Source organism: Vulpes lagopus, chromosome 1 (assembly GCF_018345385.1).
Source record: "Vulpes lagopus strain Blue_001 chromosome 1, ASM1834538v1, whole genome shotgun sequence".
Taxonomy (NCBI): domain Eukaryota; kingdom Metazoa; phylum Chordata; class Mammalia; order Carnivora; family Canidae; genus Vulpes; species Vulpes lagopus.
Window position 1 is genome coordinate 15312480 of NC_054824.1, and position 22115 is coordinate 15334594.

At 35.6% G+C, this 22115-nt stretch overlaps 1 protein-coding gene across 7 annotated transcripts in view; it reads left to right on the forward strand.

The window, feature by feature from the left end:
* The window catches only part of USP45 (ubiquitin specific peptidase 45), a 72452-nt gene that overhangs the window by 21148 nt on the left and 29189 nt on the right, over positions 1–22115 (forward strand). For 6 of the 7 annotated variants that reach the window (XR_005988581.1, XR_005988832.1, XM_041758691.1 and 3 more), the window contains exons 6-9: positions 7377–7516; positions 8287–8382; positions 11734–11864; positions 18098–18185. Coding sequence is in view for 4 of the 7 variants with exons in the window: in XM_041758691.1 (XP_041614625.1) it covers positions 7377–7516; positions 8287–8382; positions 11734–11864; positions 18098–18185 (455 nt within the window). In the remaining 3 variants the exon portion in view is untranslated. Of the gene's footprint in view, positions 1–7376; positions 7517–8286; positions 8383–11733; positions 11865–18097; positions 18186–22115 lie in introns of those variants that run through there. The other variant, XM_041761737.1, reaches the window with a different exon arrangement.

Sequence of the window (22115 nt, forward strand, 5' to 3'; positions counted from 1 at the left end):
TTGGTAAAAAAGACATGAGTTATGTTCTTCTGGCTTTATTAGGAGTAAGTGTGCTGTATATTTTTTTGAAATAAAGTCAATGGCATGTTTGGGATCAAATAAAATGAGGATAAATAATATTGTGCCCTTTCATAGTAACAATTTGAATATAATATAATACTTTATAACTCTTTTAAAAAAAGGAATACATTTTCTTTTGCTATAAAGTGACAGTCATACACCTAATAAATTTATTTGCATTTTCAGAAATAAGTACTAAACATAATTATTTCCATGTGTAAAAGGGGCTAGGGACAAAAAGATATTCGGCATTTAAAAAGCAACTTGTTACTCGTAGGGATATAAATCCACAGTTCTCCATCCAAACTTCAGAACACGGGAAATTATTTGAGTGATTCTCAGTACTTGAAAAGATGGCACTAACTAGTACCTTTGCAAAATATATAGGGAGAAGTTAATTGCATACAGTGGGTGCTTAGGGCGTTAGGGCTGAATTCTTTTCAGGAACCTTTTGAGAAGGGCAGCTATAAACTTTAATAAAGGTATAAATTCACACCAAAGACACCCAGCCATTGATTATATCCAGCTTTTGCTAAAGAGTAGTGGCCTTTTCTTTCATATCATCACTAGCATTTCATTAGTCTCTTAAATTGTCAGACTTATTAACCTTATTCACTGTTACCCAGACAGATAGTTGATCATAATGGTTAAGTTTGTGGAATCTGAAGCCAGACTGCCTGGATGTGAATCTCCTCTCCATCACTAACTGGGTGCCTCAATTTCATGATCTACAGTGGGGACAATTTTCAGAGGAAATAATACTCTCAATCTTCTTTAAGCAAACTGCAAAATAAGTTTACTTTTCCTGTGCCCATGAGAAACTTGAGAATCACTAGTGTTCCTCTTTTAGTTTAACCAAGGTAATAACAAATATTTATAATTTTAAGGTAGACATTTAATACTGCTTGGCAACAAATTTACTTAGTTGCTGTTTTCAGTTTTCTCCCATGAAAGCTGCATCTCTTTGTACTTGCTCTTTATTACTGTAGATGATTATTATTTTTTTTTTTTTTTGGAAATTTTTGGCCAGTTTAGGAATACACCTTAAATTTTGATTCCTGTTGTTAAATTGCCTTCCAGAAAGATTATACAAAGGGTATAGTTGACAAAAATACCTCTTTTTCCATATTTAGCTTTGCTTATCTTTTTAGGGGTTTTATTTTTTGGCAATAATGAAGTTTTTAATGTTCTCATTACCAGATCCATCAATGTTTTCTGTAAAAGCTTTTTTTCATTTTGGGGGCTATGCCTTGAAAAGACTTTTGTACTCCACGATTATGAAGATATTCACCTACAATTTCTTGTATATTACTCTTTTATATATGATTTAATATTTTTAGATTTGGTTTTAAAAAATATAACCATAGGATCTTTATATTGGAGTCATTTTTATGGTAGAAAAATTTGAGGTACTTAAGATTACTTTTTAGATAGTCTAGTCTTAGCTAAGTTACTGAAAAAATTTTTTTTTTCTTTGCTGGTGCTTCACCCAGTTTTCTATCTTGCAAGATCTGAGGTATGTATAGAACTTATCAGGTCTACTCGGTTAACCAGCAACTCTTTCAGTATTCAGATTATAGGCTTTAAGGGTAACTACAGAGCTTTAAACATTTTACCTGGAATGCCTAAAGCTTTCTCTCAATGTTCTTTGCATTCTGGGTCTTTGTTTATTTCATTACCTAAGTGCAACATCTGATGACAGTGTTGGTAATATAAAAGAGATAAGTGAGGTGAGATAGAGTATGTTCTTTTTGATATAGTAACTTTGTAACCCTGAAAATCTTTGATTATTCTTTTAAATTATGGGCATTTCATGGCTTCAGGTAAAAGTTGAGAACAAAATAAATAATTGGTAATCAAATTTTATATAGTTTGTCTTTTTTGTTATTGCCGTAACAGCCATATCCTTTTAATTATCCCATACTTCCAAACATCTTGAAGTTCGGTCCTTAGTGCATTTGGTTCTGTGTTTATAAAGGAAGTGTTCTTAAAGTGAACATGATCTAAAAGTCAATGCCAGATTGAGAAAGGCTTGTTGTCTCTAAAGACAAAATGATCTATAGTCATTTTGTTAGAAGTAATACATTGCTTTTTATTAAAACACACACACACACACACAAAAAATAAAACACACACACATGTTTGTATGTCAAATTCTTGAGAGACTGATTCAGATACCCTTGTTTTTAATTTTTTTTTTTTTTAAGATTTATTTGATGGGGCAGAGGGGCTAGAAAGAGAGGGTGAAAGAATCTCCATCAGGCTCCAAGCTGAGTGCAGAACCTGACGTGGGGCTCTATCCCACAACCTTGAGATCATGACCTGAGCCGAAATCAAGAGTTAGATGGTTAACCTACTGAGCCACCCGGCGCCCCTGGATACCCTTGTTTTAAACCAGAATCTTAAATTCTCAGCTGACAGTTTCTTAATAAGCAAATGTGCATGTCTACTTGGTTTCTAAAAGTTTTGCTAAGACATTATCATGAATGTGAGGTTTAATATCTCTATGCTGTTCTCTGTGTATCAGTCTTTATATTTATAAATCCTAATCAATTAAGTATGAAGTTACAGATAGTAGTTCATATAATACCTGACACACAATGGAAATTTAATAAATCAGTTGAATTTGAATTGTTACATAAGTGGACTACTTAGTGAAACAAAAGACTTGCACTTTAAAACATATTTGGAGTGCCTGGACGGCTCAGTCAGTGAAATGTCCAACTCTTGATTTCAGCTCAGGTCATGATCTCAGGGATGTGAGATGGAACCCTGAGTGTTGGCAACTGTACTCAGCAGGGACTCTGATTGAGATTCTCTTTCTCCTTCTACCCCTTTCCCTCCAGTGCTTGCCTGCTCGCTCGCTCTCTAAAGTGAGTAAATCTTCAAAGAAATTTTTGAAAACACGTTTAAATAATTCTTAGAGAATGTCATTTTATTTTAAATTATCTCATCTATTTAAGTCTAATAGCATAATTAATTTTGAATATGTTATCACAGACTTACATGTAAAAGTCAATAAACAGACCCTTGCCACTTGTGTGAAGTGGCTATTTAACCATGAAATAAACTATTTTTATTGCTGTTGCCCTGTGGATATGTTCTTTCTGGCAGTGCTGTCCATATTTGGTGGCTCTGCATGGAGAGCCAGGTGGTGCTGAAAAGCATCGCACAGTGAAGCGTGGATATATCTAGGTTCGACATTTGTCATCCCTTACTGCTGAAGGGAAGGGTAAAATCTGTTTTTCCATATGTTTATGCTTTTTTTTTTTTTGCCCGCAGTTTTGTCCAGATGGTCTTATGAACATTGTTTACTTTAGGTTGCTATCCCAGATGTTTTGAAAACTGATGGGTAAATGTGGTACACAGATACATAATCATTTGTGTGTTACAGTTTTAAAATGTTATTTGTTCTTGTAAGAATAAAATATAATTTATTTCTGGGAGTATTTATCCAGTGAATGATAAAAATATTAAAATACAAAAATACGTATTTTATATATGGTTACTATAATCTATATAGTTTATTTTCCCCAACATTTTTTCATGTTAATAAGCAAAAAAATATATATATACGTATTATGGCAAAGTGAACTAAACAAAATACTTTTGAGGAGTCATTTGTCAGGGCTGTGTATATCTAGATATGTAAGACTCTTGCCTTCCTATCTTTTATAATTCTTCTTATTGTACATAAGTCACTGGAGAGAAATTAGGTGATAAAATGGCAATAGATTTGTAATGAAAAGACTGTCATTGTGACTTTGGGCAAATCACTTAACCCGTTGGAGACTGAGCTTTGTAAACATAAAGCCAGAGGAACAACCTTGCCAAAAAGATGGGCTAATGCTTGGATTTAATTATTCTGTCGTTTTAACGATCTTAAAAATCACTAGGAAGCCATCTAGTGGCAACAACTGTAACGAGAGCTGAAAGCAGCCAATTCTAGGCTCTAGTTGGAATCTCAGATATAATGAAGAGGTGGACTCATTTACAAACCCAGCCAGGACCCATATGGGGCCTCTTCTTGTTTGTGTAGTGCTTCTTAACCCCTGACTGGCTGTTTTCATTTGCATTTACATCCACTTGCAGGTTTGAGTACTGTCTTGCTTTTTCCTGCTTTTGCTTTCCTCTGTGCCTTGCCCCTGCACTTCAGTGACCTCTCCATTGATTGTACCAGCCTTTTCCCCCAAGCTGTAATATGGAGCTTAATTCTTATCACTTGTTTTAATATATGGAAGTAGGAGAAGAGATCTATCTTGCTAATTTTTCTCGGTGTTAACTCAGAACTCTAGCGTTGGGAGTCAAAAACAACTCGTAAGTACCTAGACAACAGACATCCAGTAACAATGGCTAATGTTTAAAGAATAAGCCAACAGGGACCCTTGGGTGACTCATTCAGCTAAGCAGTTGACTCTTAATTTTGGCTCTGGTCATGATCTCTGGGTCCTGGGATCCAGCCCCACTTTGGGCTCTGTGCTCAGCAGGGAGTCTGCTTGAGGGTTCTCTCTCCATCTGCCCCTACCTCTGCTTGCGTGCCCCCCCCCCACTTCAAATAAATAAGTCTTAAAAAAAAAAAAGTGAACAGGAAAATAAAGGAATAAAATGGGTGATAAGTTCTATGGGAAAATGTTGTGACACAGATAAAAGTTGCTAAGACTTGAAAGAAAAATATTTTCCCTGCAAGTAGATTTACTTAATGAAAAAAAAAAAAAAACCTTAGAAACCACCAGTTCATTTTTCTCAATGAGGTCGCATGTTTCCATATGTTTAAAAGAAAAACCAAGAAGCTATGAAAACCACAAAGTCGATATAAAAGGCAAAATTTATATTAGCAATTTAGAAAATCAATTAGAAATAAGAGATAAGCTTGAGACAAAACCCCAGGAAGTTACAGGAAATGATTAAAGAGGAGAAAAAAGTGAAGACAGGTAAATGATGGGCATGAAGAATAGCTTATGAAAGTATGGATTTTGGCACAAACAACAATTAGGGGGAGAGTCTCCCCCTTGATTGATGCCTTTTGTCTGACAAAAGTCGCAGATGCCAAGCCTTATTTGAACCAATAGGTTGTGAAAGATATCAGTCTCCCCATACCTGAGATTCAAGTTTCTCTTTATGGTGTTTACTCCCTGTTTCTGTCCCAGAAAACAGAGCCACCTCCAGCCTTGTTCATATCCCTTAATGCTGTTGCATAAAAGGGCAGGAAGGGAGGGGATGTCTTAACTCATTTACTCTTAAGAATTCATCAGAAGCATGGAGGGCCAAGATGCTACTGAATCTACTGTTTAATCTGATATGTTTTCATTTATATTGAATTTTTATTATGTGTGTTCTCCCCAACATTACAAAACCCCTGTAAAGAAAGAGCAGTAGAGGGCACCCTGGGTGGTTCAGCGGTTTAGCGCTTCCTTCAGTCCAGAGCGTGATCCTGGAGACCAGGGATCCAGTCACACATCAGGCTCCCTGCATGGAGCCTGCTTCTCCCTCTGCCTGTGTCTCTACCCCTCTCTCTGTGTCTCTCATGAATGAATGAATGAATGAATGAATAAATAAATAAATAAATAAATAAATAAATCTTAAAAAAAAAAAACGAGCAGTAGTAAGACATTTTCTGATCTCCATCAGTCTGGTTGGGGAGACAGCCAAATATTTAAAAATTAATTAGCAAGGCAAGGCAGTATGTCAGTATTAGATGAATAAAGCATATATTTGCAAAGAACTACAAAATCTGAGGGTTGAAAGGAATTTAAAAGTATTTCAGTTAAAACCAAAAGACTTGAGAACTTGGGAATTTCTTGTCAAACTCCAAATTATATGTTTATATTTTTAATAGATTTTATTGAGAAGGCAAAAACATGAGTGAGGGCAAAGGGGAGCACAGAGGGAGAAGCAGAAAATCTCAAGTGGATTTGTGCTGAGCACGGAGCCCATCTTGGGACTCAATCTCACCACTCTGACATCCTGACCTGAGTTGAAATCACGAGTCAGACACTTAACTGACTGAGCCCAAGAGCCCTTCAAATTATATTTTGATTCAGCAAGTAATGTGCTGTTGAAATAGATATGATCAATCATGTTAGTTTGTAAATGTTAGAAGTTGTTCTTCATTTTCATATTGTTTTGAAAAATGAATTGATATTATAATTTTCAAATTTTCATAAATTATGTAAGCCAGTGAGCCCAAAAGATGCACATATGTATTGTACATATAGGCACTTTACTTTTTATAATATAGTTCCGTAATTTTTTAAACATTTTGACAGCTTCAGACTTACAGAAAAGTTGCAAGAATGATACCAAAAAATTGCCACTATATGGTGATTTTACAATTCCAACATTTCTTCTGTGTGTTCTTTGGCATTTTCTTGTTAGTTTTTTTTAAGGATTTATTTATTTATTTATGATGGGGGGGGGCAGAGACACAGGTACAGGGAGAAGTAGGCTCCATGCCAGGAGCCCGACATGGGACTCAATCCTGGAACTCCAGGATTGCACCCTGGGCCAAAGGCAGGTGTCAAACCGCTGAGCCACTCAGGGATCCCCAGTTTGTTTTTTTTTTAAGATTTTATTTATTCATTCATGAGAGACACAGGCACCCCGCTGGGAGCCGTATGTGGGACTCAGTTCCAGGACCCTGGGATCACGACCTGAGCCAGAGGCAGACGCTCTACCACTGAGCCACCCAGGTGTCCCTGTTGGCATTTTCTTGTATGGAAAAGTTTTTCCCTTTTCTTCCCATTTAGAAAACATATTATTGATTCTGACTCATTCTCATTTTGTTCAGTGAATAGTAAACTATTACTACCCTTCTTTATTTTGATATTCACGTTGGACCAGTGGGAGCCTATTTGGAGTAGTTCATGAGTATTTCAACCTAGTCATCACTTTCTTTGAACACTTCCTTATTTTCTGCGCACAATAAAAATGTTATAGGCTTACTTTGTTTCTTTGCCACCCTAGGTTGAGAATTAGCCTTTTCTTCAAGAAGTCTTCATTTCCTTTAGTGGGAAATGGTATTTAGGTACCAAGATCTGGATGTTTCCTTCTTGATTTGTTTCAACTTTATTCTTTTATGCTTGACCATTTAATTCATGTGGAATTTATCCTTCAGTGTGGTATGTGGTATAAATGTGTAGCAGTTAAGATACAAGCCAGAGACATTTATTTGTGTTTGTGTTCTTTCCTTTCAGGGACACCGATTCAGGGGGAAATCTTAATTTTAATTAATGTATTTAAATTATTTCAAATGATTTACGTATAGATGTATATGTTTAATTTTACATCTTATGTTAGTTATGTGTTCTGTAACTTAGGTGCATTTTCTAGAATCCTGAAACTTTGTGAAGAAAAATGTGAAACAGGTGAAAAGAAGGGAAGAAAAGGAAGCAGTGTAACAGCTGTGAAAGGAATTTCAAATTTAGGAAATACTTGCTTTTTTAATGCAGTCATGCAGGTAAGAGCCATCAGGAATCTTTGTAAAATATAAAAGATAACTTTCATTTATATTTATTGACGTACCTATAAACTAGCTGATGACTGCTAAACGTTCCCCTAGAAATTTCTCTGTTTTCATATTTGTTTTAGGATATTTTTAACTGTTGCTACTTACATACATACACCACCTTTTCACACATTGCTTCCAAAAGGCCTTCTCTCTGTGTTTTATCATGGTTCTGTCTGTAATACTGATATTTATTTATTTATAAAGATTTTATTCATTCAATCATTAGAGACACAGAGAGGCAGAGAGGCAGAGACACAGGCAGAGGTTAGAAGCAGACTCCATGCAGGGAGCCTGACGTGGGACTCGATCCCAGGACCCTGGGATCACGCCCTGGGCTGGAGGCAGGCGCTAAACTGGTGAGCCACCCGGCTGCCCCAATACTGACATTTATTAAATGTGAAATGTGGGGGCACCTGGGTGGCTCAGTGGTTGAGTGTCTGCCTTTGGCTCAGGTCATGGTCCAGGGTCCTGGGATCGAGTCCCTCATTGGGCTCCTTACGGAGAGCCTGCTTCTCCCTCTGCCTGTGTCTCTGCCTCTCATAAATAAAATCTTAAGAAATAATAAATAAATGTGAGATTTGCTCAGTAAAGTTTTTTTTAAACTTAAGGAAAATATTTTTTGCGATGCTAGATGACATGTGAGAGTCTAAGAGACTATTCCCTAGAATCAGAGGCATATTACAACCAAATCCCAAGACTTTACGTTTGTTTTCTTTTAGAACTTGGCCCAGTCTTACATTCTTATGGAACTGATGAATGAGAACAAAGAAAATGGTACAAAACTCAAGATTTTTCCTCCCTCAGACTCTCAGCTGGTAAGAAGTATGACTACCTGGATATTATCATCTTTTTTTATCATCTTTTTAGATGAACCACTGATGGTGCCAAAATCTATCGTTTATATTTCTCAGCACTGTTAACTGAGATGATGTTTTGAAAAAATATTTTGAAAAAATAATTCAAAAGCAGTTTGAAAATAATCAGATTTAAAAATTCTAAAGTTAAAAAAATAAAAAAATAAAATAAAAAATAAAAATTCTAAAGTTATATCTTCAAGATAGAGGTCTAACAATACAAAAATTTAAGGCAGCTTTCAAACAAAAGGGGTTTGGATTTTGTTGAGCAAAATGGGACTCCTGTTTTGTAGTTATTGGTAACATTTGCTTAAATACAGCATTTTAGTTCTTTAAAGGTAGATTTAATTTTAATAGTGAGCATCAAAAGGTTTTTTGGAGCCTAGTGTGAAAATAGGCTTTTCAGCTAGTGAGAACAGAAGAAAAAAGAAGAAGAAGAAAAAAAAAAAACAGCCCTTAACATTGAGAAGGTGTCCTGGCACCCAGTTAGGCCATATTGTTCAAACAATCTCAGAGAAAGCCAACCTCAGGCTAGGTTGCTTGGAGACTGATAAAATAAGACAAAGCAAGTCCCCTTCATAATTTTATCTAAACACAGACAAAAATAGGGTTAGTCTACCACTTAGAAAAAAACCCAAGCACCCTCTTTTGACCAAGGTGAGAGACTGCTACTTCTTTACTAGTTATAGCTTTAGCCTCATTCTTGTCTCCCAAAGGGACTGGAATTTCGGTTATCCTAACTCAGAGATAAAATTTATCAAGATACCCAGTCAAGAATTGCTTCTCCCGACAGCACTCAATTGAGAGCAAACTTCTGCTTCCTTATACTCTCCCCCAGCTTATTCAGCCAAAGCCCAAATCCTATCTCCATTCTTTCCAGTACCCTCTTATTGAGACATGCCATGCTTTCCCATGGTGTGTGTTCTCCCTAAATGCAGCAAGTAATACATCCCTCTTCAACTACCAGTGTGTTCCTGGTAGTCTTTGGCTGGAGAGCACTGACACTAGTAATAACATTTTTAGTTAGAAATGGATTCATGTGTCTGTGTGTGTTTTAGAGGAAGAGAATGTATATATAGTTCATGGCTTTTGAAAACACTTAAGAAAGGAGAGTTCCAAAAATTCTTAGCCCAATGGAGTAATCTTGGATTTTTTCTTCCAAGGAGGCCTTTTGAAACACAGTATTGTTGTTTTGCTTTACTGAAAAGGTAGCCTGTAAACTTATTGCCTGTTCAACCCCTTAAAATTTTTATGGCAGATCCCAGTGCCCTCTTCTGAAGTATAGTGAGGCAATTTGATATAGCTGACCCTTTGGGTGTGTGTTATTCTAAGAGGAGAGTTTCATTCTTAGAACTTAAGTCTTTGGGACCTAGAGCTGACCTGAGCTGGAGGACTACAATGTAGATCACTACTCCTTGAATCACAAGTTTTACTTTGTCCCAGGACCCTGGGATCGAGTCCCAAATTACATATATAATTTGTAAATTATATATGCCTTTTGTTTCTTGTCCTTACCTTATTGTACCTTGAACCTCTAGTAACATATTGCATAGAAATGATGAGAGCACACCTCCTTGCCTAAAATCCCCAAAGTAAGGGGAAAATATTTAGTCTTTAACTTCATTCCTGATGTTAGTGAACTGTAGGTTTTTCATAGGTGTTTTTTTTCTTTTAATATCTGGAAGTTTGTACCTTTTAACCTCATTTGCCCATCTTACTCATCCCCTCACCCCCTGCCCCTGGCAACCACCAATCTGTTCTCTATGCCTATGAGCTGGTTTTGGGGTTTTTGTTTTATTTTAAATTCCACATGTAAGATCCTATGGTATTTGTCTTTCTCTGTCTGACTTATTTCACTTATAATAATGCTGACAGGGTCCATCCATGTTCTTGCAAATGGCAAGGTTTCATTCTTTTTTATGGCTGAGTAATATTCCACTGTATGTATAGCACATCTTTATCCATTCTTCAACTGATGGACACTTGGGCTGCTTCTATAATTTGACTGTGGTAAATAATGCTGCAATAAACAGGGATTTATATATTCCTTTGAATTAGTGGTTTTGTATTCTTTAGGTAGAGTGATTACCAGATCATACCGTAGTTCTATTCTTAATTTTTTGAGGAACCTCCATACTGTCTCCACAGTGACTATACCAGTTGGCATTGCCACCAGTAGTGCATGAGGGTTCCTTTTTTCCACACATCCTGGCCCAACATTTGTTGTTTCTTGTGTTTCTGATTTTAGCCATTCTGACAGGTGTGAAGTGCTATCTCATTGTGGTTTTGATTTGCACTTCCCTGATGATGAGTGATGCTGAGCATCTTTTCATGTGTCTCTTGGCCATCTGGATGTGTTCTTTGGAGAAATGTCTGTTCATGTCTACAGCATGGCAGAGAGCACTTTTGATATTCAGAAGCTATGGGAAATTATAGCTTGTCTGTTCTGTAGTTTTAGTTAGAAGGTAGATCTTTAAGGATAGTTGGTAGAAAATATCCATGTAACATGTATTTCATTGATACATGAATGAGACAATGTATTTGACAGTTGTCTTAGAAGATAACATTCTGTAGTGTCCCAAGATTATATTTGGGATATGCTTTTTATTCATTGTAAGAAGAGAGGGTTATTGGTGAAGATAACATTTTAGAAAGCAAAACCTGGAGGTGAAAAAATTCTAGAATAAAATGGGTTTCTTCTTTACACAATTTTAGCTGCTCTTGTCAGGCTTTATGACTCTTGTAAAAGAGGGAGAGTGACATACCAATTTTGTGACCTATTTTCCAATTCCTTATTTTATTAGTAGAATTTTTGGGGAAAAGAAGGGTATGGAGTTTTGGTAATAAATGTAATTTGTGATGACAAATAAAGATGTACAAATATCAAGTAGATAAGTAATTTTACTTTTAGGAGAGCACATTTTTTTAAGATTTTGTTTTTTTAAGTGACCTCTACTCCCATTGTGGAGCTCGAACTCACAACCCTGAGATGAAGCTGCATGACGGAGCCCATCAGGCACCCCTAGGAGAGCACATTAAGTTATAAGCAACTAAAGATTGGTGATTTCACTCTTAGCTAATAATTTTATTAAGTAAGGGGCAGAGGATATGAGTATACTTGTGTTCAAGGTAAGGCATTTAATTCCATTTTCTATTTTTTAATATTCATTTTACATACATAGGAATAAAGTTAATTCACTAAAGGCAATTTAGTTGTCATCATGTAAGCGAAGTATAACTCTTAGATTTTTAAATAATATTTAATTTTAAAATTGCATATTTCTGACATAGAGTTGATCATGTTTTTTAAAGGACCCATTAATAGTGGAACTTTCAAGCCCTGGACCATTGACCTCAGCCTTGTTCCTGTTTCTTCACAGCATGAAGGAGACTGAAAAAGGACCACTTTCTCCTAAAGTTCTTTTTAATCAGCTTTGTCAGAAGTGGGTGCATCTAATTTCTTGATACAAATAATTATGAGTTATGAAATTCTGTTGTATCACATAATATGAGTAGTTTCACTCTTACTGAAGCATCGCTATTGTCTAGACTCTCAAAACAAAGAACTAGTATTTATTTAGTTGCAGCTCTGTGCTTTATGTAAATTATGTTTTATAGTACTCTAAAGAAGTGCTTGTTTATCCTCGTTTTATAAATAAAGAAACTGAGACTCACAGAAGTTGAGTAGCTTACGTTGCTTTATAGTGACAAAGCCAGGATTCAAATAGAGCTTTGTCCTGATTCAGAAGCCCAAGGTGTAATAACAAAAAGTAAGAAAATTATAGAATTATAAAATCTAAAAGGTGTGATAATAAGTCATCTAAATCTAGTTTTCTTATTTTTACTTTTATTATTTTTTTAAGTACACTCTACCCACAATGTAGGGCTCAAACTCACAACCCACGATCAAGAGTTGCATGCTCTACTGACTAAGCCAGCCAGGTGCCTTCTTTATTTTTAAAGCTGAGCATTGAGGCAAACAGAGTTTCAGTGGATTTCTCAAGATAGTACTCTGTGTTCAAAAACAAAATCTGTGTGCCTAGGAATAAATATATACCATAAAGGAGCTGACTTAACTTTAATTCTTTCATTTTTTTCTTTCATCTAAAAAATGGAGAGCTTATTTATGTCAGATACTTGTTAGAATCTAAGGGTACACAATGTATAATATATTAAAAATAGACCTTATCATGGAGCTCATGAGCTAGGTCCCAGTCCACAATTACTAAAATAGTTAGAAATAAAATTCTTTAAATGGAAACTTGCATTTTTGTGTATCTTTGTGTAAAGGCTGTAAGATTTCAATTTAAGCTAGTTATTTGTGCCATGGTACATATAAAATATATTGTACTTTATCTCATAGAACTGTACCAATGTTAATTTTTTTAATTTAATTGTGTAAAGAACACTTAGCATGAGCTCTGCCTTCTTAAAATTTTTTAAGTGGACAATGTATTATTGTTGACTTACGTACAATCCTCAGCAGCAGATCTCTAGAGCTTATCCATCTTGCTTGAGTGAAAGTTTATGCCCGCTGATTATGCCTGCATGTTCATTTCCCCTTCACTCCAGCCCCTGGTAGACACTATTGCACTCTGATCTATGAATTTGACTATAAATGGAATCACACTGTCTTTCTGTGACTGGCTCGTATCACTTACCATCATGTGCCATGATATTTTAAATGTAGTACAAAATATAGAGGGTTTATTATGTTTCATTCAGTTGGCAAATGCTGTTTTTTCAAGCCTGAAGAATAAAAAATTCTGTAAAAGTGTCAGACATTGATACTCACAGAGTTAAAAAGGTTTTAGGATTCTATGTGCTGCATAAATTTGTTTTGGCTCTGTCAAAAATAACTTTGTTTTGTATCTTTTTTTGTTTTTTATAAAGGTTTTTTTTTTAATTTATTCATGAGAGACACAGAGAGGCAGAGACATAGGCAGAGGGAGACAGGGAGCCTGCTGCAGGACCTGAGCCGAAGGCAGATGCTCAACCACTGAGCCACCCAGCTTTCCCAAAGATTTATAGATTTTTTTTTAATTGTTAAAATAAAAGATGCTCATGGATAAAAGTTCGAAGTGCTATTATTTGTACCTTATTTATTTTTTCAAAAGTGATTCCATGCACAGATATATATACAAATTGTTTGCAACTTGCTTGTTTTGCTTAATATGTTTTTTACTTTTTTCCATATTAGCACATGCAGGTGTGACTTATTTGATTTAATGTGTGTGTATTGCACTTGGGAGAGTACATCTGTGGGATAAATAGAATTATTGGATCAAACACTATTTGAAAAAATTTAAAAATTGCATTTGCTTTGTTCTGTTTACTTTAAAAATATATATATTTAAAAAATCTGGTGAAGATTAAAGCCATATATGTTGAGTCTGTTTTTTGGACTCTTCTGTTCCATTGATCTACATGTCTGTCTGTACCCTTGTTCTGCACGGTCTCCATTGCTGTAGCTTCATAGTCTTTTTTTTTTTTTTTTTTAAGACTTTATTTATTCATGAGAGACAGAATGGCAGAGACACAGGTAGAGGGAGAAGCAGGCTCCCCGGAGGGAGGCTGATGTGGAACTCGATCCTTGAGCCAAAGGCAGATGCTCAACCGCTGAGCCACCCATCTCCATAGTCAGTCTTAGAATTGGATAGTGTGAGTGCTCAAACTATTTTTTTTTTAAACTACTCCAGGTCCTTTCCTTTTCTTTCTATATGAATTTTAGAATCAGTTTGTTTTAATTGAGATTGCATTTGGTGATCAGTTTGGAGAGGACATCTTAACAATATTGAGTCTTCCAATGTATGATTATGAGATATCTTTTCCCTTATTTAGGTATTTGATTTTTCTCATCAGATTTTGTGGTTTCCAGCTTACAAATTCTGCACTATCTTGTTAGATTTACCTTAAGAATTTCACATTCTTAAACACTATTTATTGTAAATTGGTACTTTAAAAAAATTTTAGTTTCTAGTGTACATTCCTAATATGCAGAAGTACACTTGATTTTTGTATATTGGTCTTGTTTCTTGCTCCCTTGCTCAATTCACTTACTGGTTATAATAGGTTTATGTAGATTCCTTGGGATTTCCTATGACAATAATGTCATTGGTAAATAAAGACCATTTTATTTCTTTCCACTCTGTATCCTTTTATACATTTTTCTTACCTTATATAACTGGCAAGGACCTCCAGTACAATGTTGGAGTGGTAAAGTAGGCATCTTTGCTTTGTTTCTGATCTTAGGGGCAGAGCATTCAGTCTTTTACACACACACACACACACACACACACACATCTGTATCATTATCTATAATATACTCAGTTCTGTGATATTCTGTGGTGTGTCATGTGCCTTACGGAGCGCCAACAAATTCTTAAGATAGAGTGAAAGTATAGTATATTATATCTTTAATTTACAAATTGACTCTTCCACTGTGTATAGTTTAGAATTTATCCCATCTTTTGTATTTTTATACTTGTGGTTTTATTTTCCTTATTTCTAATATTTTCATTTGGCTAATGTATCAGTATCTATTTTTCCTTTTAAAATTTTTCCCCTACTTTTCCTAACATATAGGACTTTGACAGTTATGTCTTTAGATTTTTGTACACTCTTAACATATTGTAACATCTTTGGGACAGTTCTATAAAATATTTTGGAGTAAAGAAAATTCACCTCAGTTATTGATTTTTCTTTAGTATATGTGCTGCCAAAGTGAACACAGTTGTTGAGTAGAATGTTTTGCCTTTTCCCCATTTTTGCCCCCTTTGCTTTCTTCCATGTCCTCTACCCTTCCTTGCTTCCCTGCCATTTTCTTTACCTCCTCTCCCTTCCATGGCCTCCCTCCCTCATATCCCTCTCCTCTATGCATAAAAATTTCAAATTTTAATACAAACTAACCTCTGCGCTCTGGGCTGGCCTTGGAGATCCAGGTCTCATACTGGCTCACAGTTACCCTGCTGCCTGCCACTTGTTTGGGGGATGTGAGGAGAGTCTGTAGAAGGTCTGGCCTAGTTTCAGGTCCCTAGGCTATGTCTGTGTTCTGTTGTAGCTTTAGACGTTTGCCTGAGGGCTTCCTTTGAAGCTCTTGGCAAGGTCAGCCAACCTTAAATAGTGCTCCCAGTTCTGGTTCCTGTCTGAGGTGGAGTATTTTTCATTTCCTTTACTCTTCAGAGCTGAGCTCTTTCAGGCCTTTAACCCATAGAGTCTGTTTTTACCTCTGCTATTTTGTTCTATTTTTGCTCTGTGGGATTTATTTTGTATCTAATTCAGGTTATGCCTTTGTTGTTTTGTTTAGCTTTTTTTTTTTTTTTATATTTTTGTCAATATGCTTTGACTAGAGAGAGGTTTTTGATTATCAACAGATTGACTCATCTTCATCCACAAGACATCTCCACAAATTCTCTCTTGTTCTGAATCTTTTTTCTTTTTTTCTTTCTTTCTTTCTTTCTTTCTTTCTTCTTTCTTTCTTTCTTTCTTTTTTTTTTAAGATTTTGTTTATTTATTCATGAGAGACACAAAGAGAGAGGCAGAGACATAGGCAGAGGGAGAAGCAGGTTCCCCACAGGAAGCCTAATTTGGGACTCAATCCCAGGACCCCAGGATCATGACCTGAGCCAAAGGCAGATGCTCAACCACTGAGCCACTCAGGTGCTCCTAACTTTCTTTTTCTTGATAATCTATTCCTGTTTCATGAGTATGCATACATTTTCTTCTTACAACTTGAGATTTTTTTTTTTAAGTTTTCTCCTCTTTCCCACAGTAACACTTTTACTAAGGTACATTTCCTGTGTATGTTTCATGTTCCCTTCATTTCGAATAGGATGAATCTTTTCATGTTTGGTGATTTTTCTCTTTTTAGGTTTGAAGATCTCTTTGGTATTAGTAGTTCAGATAAGCTCCATTAGAGATTCTATAAGTCATCATAGAATTTTTTACCTAGTCCTAGGTAGAAGAAGAAAAAAAATCTAGCTTTGTTAAATTTTCTTGAGTGGTTTAGAAGGTGGTAATTGCTCTGTGCATAGTTGAGATGGAGCTATAGGCAGAGACATGGTGGAAACAGTTTCTCCTTTGTTCAGGGATAATTTCTATCCTGTGCATCTGTTTTGAAAGCAATAGACTGTTCTTCCTATCTGCCGCGAAGCAGATAAAAATCTCTGAAGGATTCCCTGGTTTCCTCTTGCACTCTTCTTCTAAATCACTGGCCTTCCTTGATGCCTACAGCACAAATGTCATGTCATGCAATTTCAGCCTTTCATGGACTCCAGCCATGGAATCCAAATAGGGTTGAGATGTGTGTCCATCTTGGTTTCTGTCCTCAACTCTGATCTAGAAGGTGAGCAATACCACCACATGCAAAAGGAGAAGCCGACAAGGGGAGTAAGTCAAAAGTCTTTGCAACATCATGCTGTTTTTGCTACTTAAGAGTAACTGAACTTACGGCTCCTGTTACAGGCTAGACTCACTACTATTTCAGATAGCTTTTTGGCACCAGGGACTCACATTAATGCATTATTGGAGTGAATATTAATTATGCGATAAGGAATAATACTTAAAGTATTGGACTTAAGAATCAGAAGACCTGGATTTATGTCAGGCACTCAGCTTGTTCTTCAGTTTTCTCAAGTGTAAAACAGAGTTTATATTAATTATGAATTTTGTAACAGCACTGCTGTGCATATCAAATGAGATATGTTACACATATCCTAAGGAGACCATTGTAAACTTATACTGCCATAATATATTCTTACTGTTTTATATTATTTGAACAAAATTCTTTCTCCAGTTTAGAGCACTATCTAAATTTAGTACTTATTTTCATTTAAGGCAAAATGCTTATTTTAGTATTAGAGTTTATTGCAGAAAATACTACTTTTTAAAGTGACTGAAATCAGCTAAATATTTGTTATGATGTCTCCAGAAAGAACACCTGATCCTTTACTTTTTTTTTTTTTAATTTTTTTTATTTATTTATGATAGTCACAGAGAGAGAGAGAGAGGCAGAGACACAGGCAGAGGGAGAAGCAGGCTCCATGCACCGGGAGCCCGACGTGGGATTCGATCCCGGGTCTCCAGGATCGTGCCCTGGGCCAAAGGCAGGCGCCAAACCGCTGCGCCACCCAGGGATCCCTGATCCTTTACTTAATACAAAGATATCTAATTGCTAAATCCTTAAAATCAATATATTCACAGAGATACCAGTTTATAGTTTTTATTTTAATCTAAATAACCTCTTTTTTTTTTTTTTCTTTTGGTTTTTCAGGATAGGAAGATAATAGATCATGGGGGGTTGGGTTTGAATACTGTTTTTTTTGCTTGTTTTGTGACTTTATAAATTATGTAAATAATCCCTCTAAGCCCTGGTATTTAAAGTGGAGAAAATAGTGCCTCCCAAGCTTGTTTGAGCATTTTATGACTTGACATTCATATATAAAGCTTAACACGTATGTACTATGCTTGCATGTAGTAGTTGCTTGATAAATAATAGCCATATTATTCTCTGTGTACCTAAGATCTCATCTTAATTGGAGCAGTGTTTAGTTAATAGAAAAAGACTAACTTGAATCTTTGACTATGTGTTATTTAAAAATGATTTTAGATGGTAGTAATATATTGTTGATGAAATGACCTTTTTTTTTTTCTTTTCTGTTTTGTTTTTAAATCATAGGGCCCCTCGATTTAAAAGTTTCCAGCAACAGGATAGTCAGGAACTTCTGCATTATCTGCTGGATGCAGTGAGGACAGAAGAAACAAAGGTCAGGTTTTGTTAAGTTTATCACATATACTCTTTAAAAAGAGGGTACAAAACTGAAGGAATTAATTTTTGCCATCATTTTAATGTAGGTTAAGAAGTAATTTGATTTTTTTTTCTTTCTACTTGTTCCCTTATATATATATTTCTTGCCTCTTCTTCTAAAATAATATTTTCTTTTACCCCTTTGCAACCCTATTATCCTTTATTAGTTAAGATCCTTTGGCTATAAAAAAAAAATCAATGCGAGCTAACTTAAATGAAGAAAAGAGAATATAAGAATCTAGGTGAAGGGAGGTACAGGTTGGGGATACAGGGACAGGAAGGTTCTCAGGAATCCAGAGAATATTCTCCTTATTTCCCTGGTTTCTCTGGCTCTGGATTTTCTTTGGTCATCTCCTCACAGAATGAGTAGTTTCTCTGCTTCTCTCTCTGAATGGTAGCACATTATCTTCATATATTACATATGTTGCAGTTCTGCATATATAAAACCAAAACCGACTGTGAATCCCAATTCTGAATTCTTAAGAGAGAAACTTTGTTACCCCATGTTGGATTAGGACACACCCAGGGATCAGTCACTTGTAACTAGGGGCATGGGATCCCAGCCTCCTGGATCAGGGAATGTTTCTGAAAAAAGAAAGAATGGCTTATGGCCTAGATTTCCCCAAACAGTGTTCATTGTAATCTTATCTCTTGATAGATTGATGGTAGTTGACTTTAATATTAAATAAGTTAAATTCATCTTTTTTGTGGGATCCTGCAAATAGGATACAATTTTTCAGAGAAAATGCAAGATATTAAAGACGTTAAGTACATAGCATATATCTTCCATTCCCCTGCCCCCCCACCCCATTTTTACTCATAGCAGACATTATTAATCATTCATAACAGTTCTGCTGAGTCTGGATTCAGCCTCAGAATCATTCTCAACCTAGCACTGCAGGCAGACCCTGTCAATCATAATTGTCATAGTAGGTGAAATCCTGTTTTCCATTCAAAGTAAACAGACTTCCTAATCTCTATTAATATGTAGGAAAGCAAACATGTGAAAATGAAGTACTCATGCTTGTGGTCGCTGTTACTATGTTGCTAGGCAAGGTGGACCTTCCTTTTTTTTTTTTCTTTTTTCTTTTTTTTTTTTTTTTTAACTCTTCCTTCAATTGTACTATTCCAGCTTTCAGTGAAGTCAGAGGTAGGGCTCTCATATTTTCTTGTAAATTATCTTAAAGACAATTTAGTTAATTTCTAAAGTTAATCACTCCCTCCTGCTACCAAACAATGTTTATTACAATCCTATTCTTAATTGGCTATTTATTGGCTTTCATATTAAATTAGTTGAATTCAACTTTTGAAGGTGTCACTCCTTTCAGCCATCTCTCTACGTGTGTATATTTAAGTTTTATATATACATTTTATATATATATATATATATTTTTAAGTTTTTATTTTAGTTCCAGTTAACACAGTGTTCTATTAGTTTCAGATGTACAATGTAGTGATTCAGCACTTCCATTCATCACCTGGTGTCCATTACAACAAATACTTCCTTAATCCCCATCACCTGTTTTATCTATTTCCTCCCACCTCCCCTCTGGTAACCATCAGTTTGTTCTCTATAGTTAAGAGTCTGTTTTTTTTTTTTTTTTTTCCCCATCACCTGTTTTATGTATTTCCTCCCACCTCCCCTCTGGTAACCATCAGTTTGTTCTCTATAGTTAAGAGTCTGGTTTTTTTTTTTGTTTTTTTTTGTTTTTTTTAAGAGTCTGTTTTTTAATTTATCTCTCTCTCTCTCTTTTTTCTCCTCTTTGCTCATTTGTTTTGTTTCTTAAATTCACATATAAGTAAAATCATATTATTTGTCTTTGGACTAACTTACTTCATTTGACATTATACTCTCTAGTTCCACCCATGTTGTTGCAAATGGCAAGATTTTGTTTTATTTTATGGCTGAATAATATTCTGTGTGTGTGTGTATAAATATATATCCTCTTCCATTCTGTACATTGCCTTTTAGTTTTGATTATTTCTTTTGCTGTACAAAAAGCTTTTTATTTTAATGTGTCCCAATAGTTTATTTTTACTTTTGTTTCTCTTGCCTCAGAAAACATATTTAGAAAGAAGTTACTGTGGTCGATGTCAAAGTTGTTACCGCCTGTGTTCTCTGCTAGGATTCTTATGGTTTCAGGTTTCACATTTAAAAGTCTTTAATCCATTTGGGTTTATTTTTGTGTATGGTGTAAGGAAGTGGTCCAATTTCATTCTTTTGTATGTACCTGTCCAGTTTTCCCACCACCATTTATTGAAGAGACAATATTTTCCTATTGGATATTATTTCCTGCTTTGTCAGAGTTTAATTGACCATATAATTGTGGGTTCAGGAGTGCCTGGGTACTCAGTTGGTTAAGCATCTCAAGGTCCTGGAATGGAGCCCTGTATCTGGCTCCTTGCTCAGTGGAGAGTCTGTTTCTCCCCTTCCTTTTGCCTGTCCCACCTGCTTATCCTCACTCTCTATCTCAAATAAAGAAATAAAACTTTAAAAATCGTGGATTTATTTCTGAGTTTCCTATTCTGTTCCACTGATCTATGTGTTGATTTTTGTGCAAGTTTCATACTGTTTTGATTATGCAGCTTTGTAATATAACTTGAAGTCCAGAATTGTGATGCCTCCAGATTTCCTTTTTTTTTTTTTTTTTTTTTTTTTAAGATTGCTTTGGCTACTTGGAGTCTTCTGTGATTTCATACAAATTTTAGGATTTTTTATTCTGGTTTCATGAAAAGGCTGTTGGTATTTTGATAGAGATTGCTTTAAATATGTAAATTGCTTTGGGTAGTATAGACATTTTAGCAATATTTATTCTTCCAACCCATGAGCATGGAATGTGTTTCCATTTCTTTGTGTCATCTTCAATTTCTGTCATCAGTGTTTATTATAGTTTTTGGAGTATAGGTCTTTCACCTCTTTGATTTGGTTTATTCCTAGGTATCTTGGTTTTGGTGTAATTGTAAATGGGATTTTTTTTTTTTTAAGATTTATTTATTTGAGAGAGAGAGAGAGGACACAAGCATGCACGGTGGAGGAAGGGAGAAAAAGAGAGAGGGAGAGAAGCAGACTCTTTGCTGAGCTGTGAGCCTGACACAGGGCTCGATCCCAGGATGTTGAGATCATGACCTGAGCCAAAATTGAGTCAGTCGCTCAACTGACTGAGCCACCCACGCTCCCTGGGATTGTTTTATTTCTCTTTCTGCTGCTGCATTATTGGTGTATGGAAATAGAAATGCAACAGATTTCTGTATATTATTTAAAAAGATTCAATTTATTTATTTGACAGAGAGCAAGCGCAAGCAGGAGTGGCAGATAGAGGTAGAGAGGGGGCAGAGTGGGAGGAAGTACCAGGCTCCCCTCTGAGCAGGGAGCCTGACGTGGGGCTCAATTCCAGGACCCCAGGACCATGACCTGAGCCGAAGGCAGATGCTTAACCAACTGAGCCACCCAAGCACCCTAGATTTCTGTATATTGATTTTGTATCCTGCAACTATACTGAATTCATGTATCAGTTCTTGCAGTTTTTTGGTGGGATCTTTCAGGTTTTCTATATATATATATAGTATTATGTTGGCTGCAAATAGTGAAAGTTTGACTTCTTCCTTACCAATTTGGATTCCTTTTATATCTTTTTCTTGTCTGATTGCTGTGGTTAGGACTTCCAGTACTATAATAAAAAATGGTGAAAGAAGACATCCTTGTTTTATTCCCGACTTTAGGGGAAAAGCTCTCAGTTTTTCCTCATTAAGGATGATATTGGCTGTGGGTTTTTCATATTATGACCTTCATTATGTTGAGGTATATTCCCTCTAAACCTACTTTTTGAGGGCTTTTTATCATGAATGGATGGTGTACTTTGTCAAATGCTTTTTCTGCATCTATTGAAAT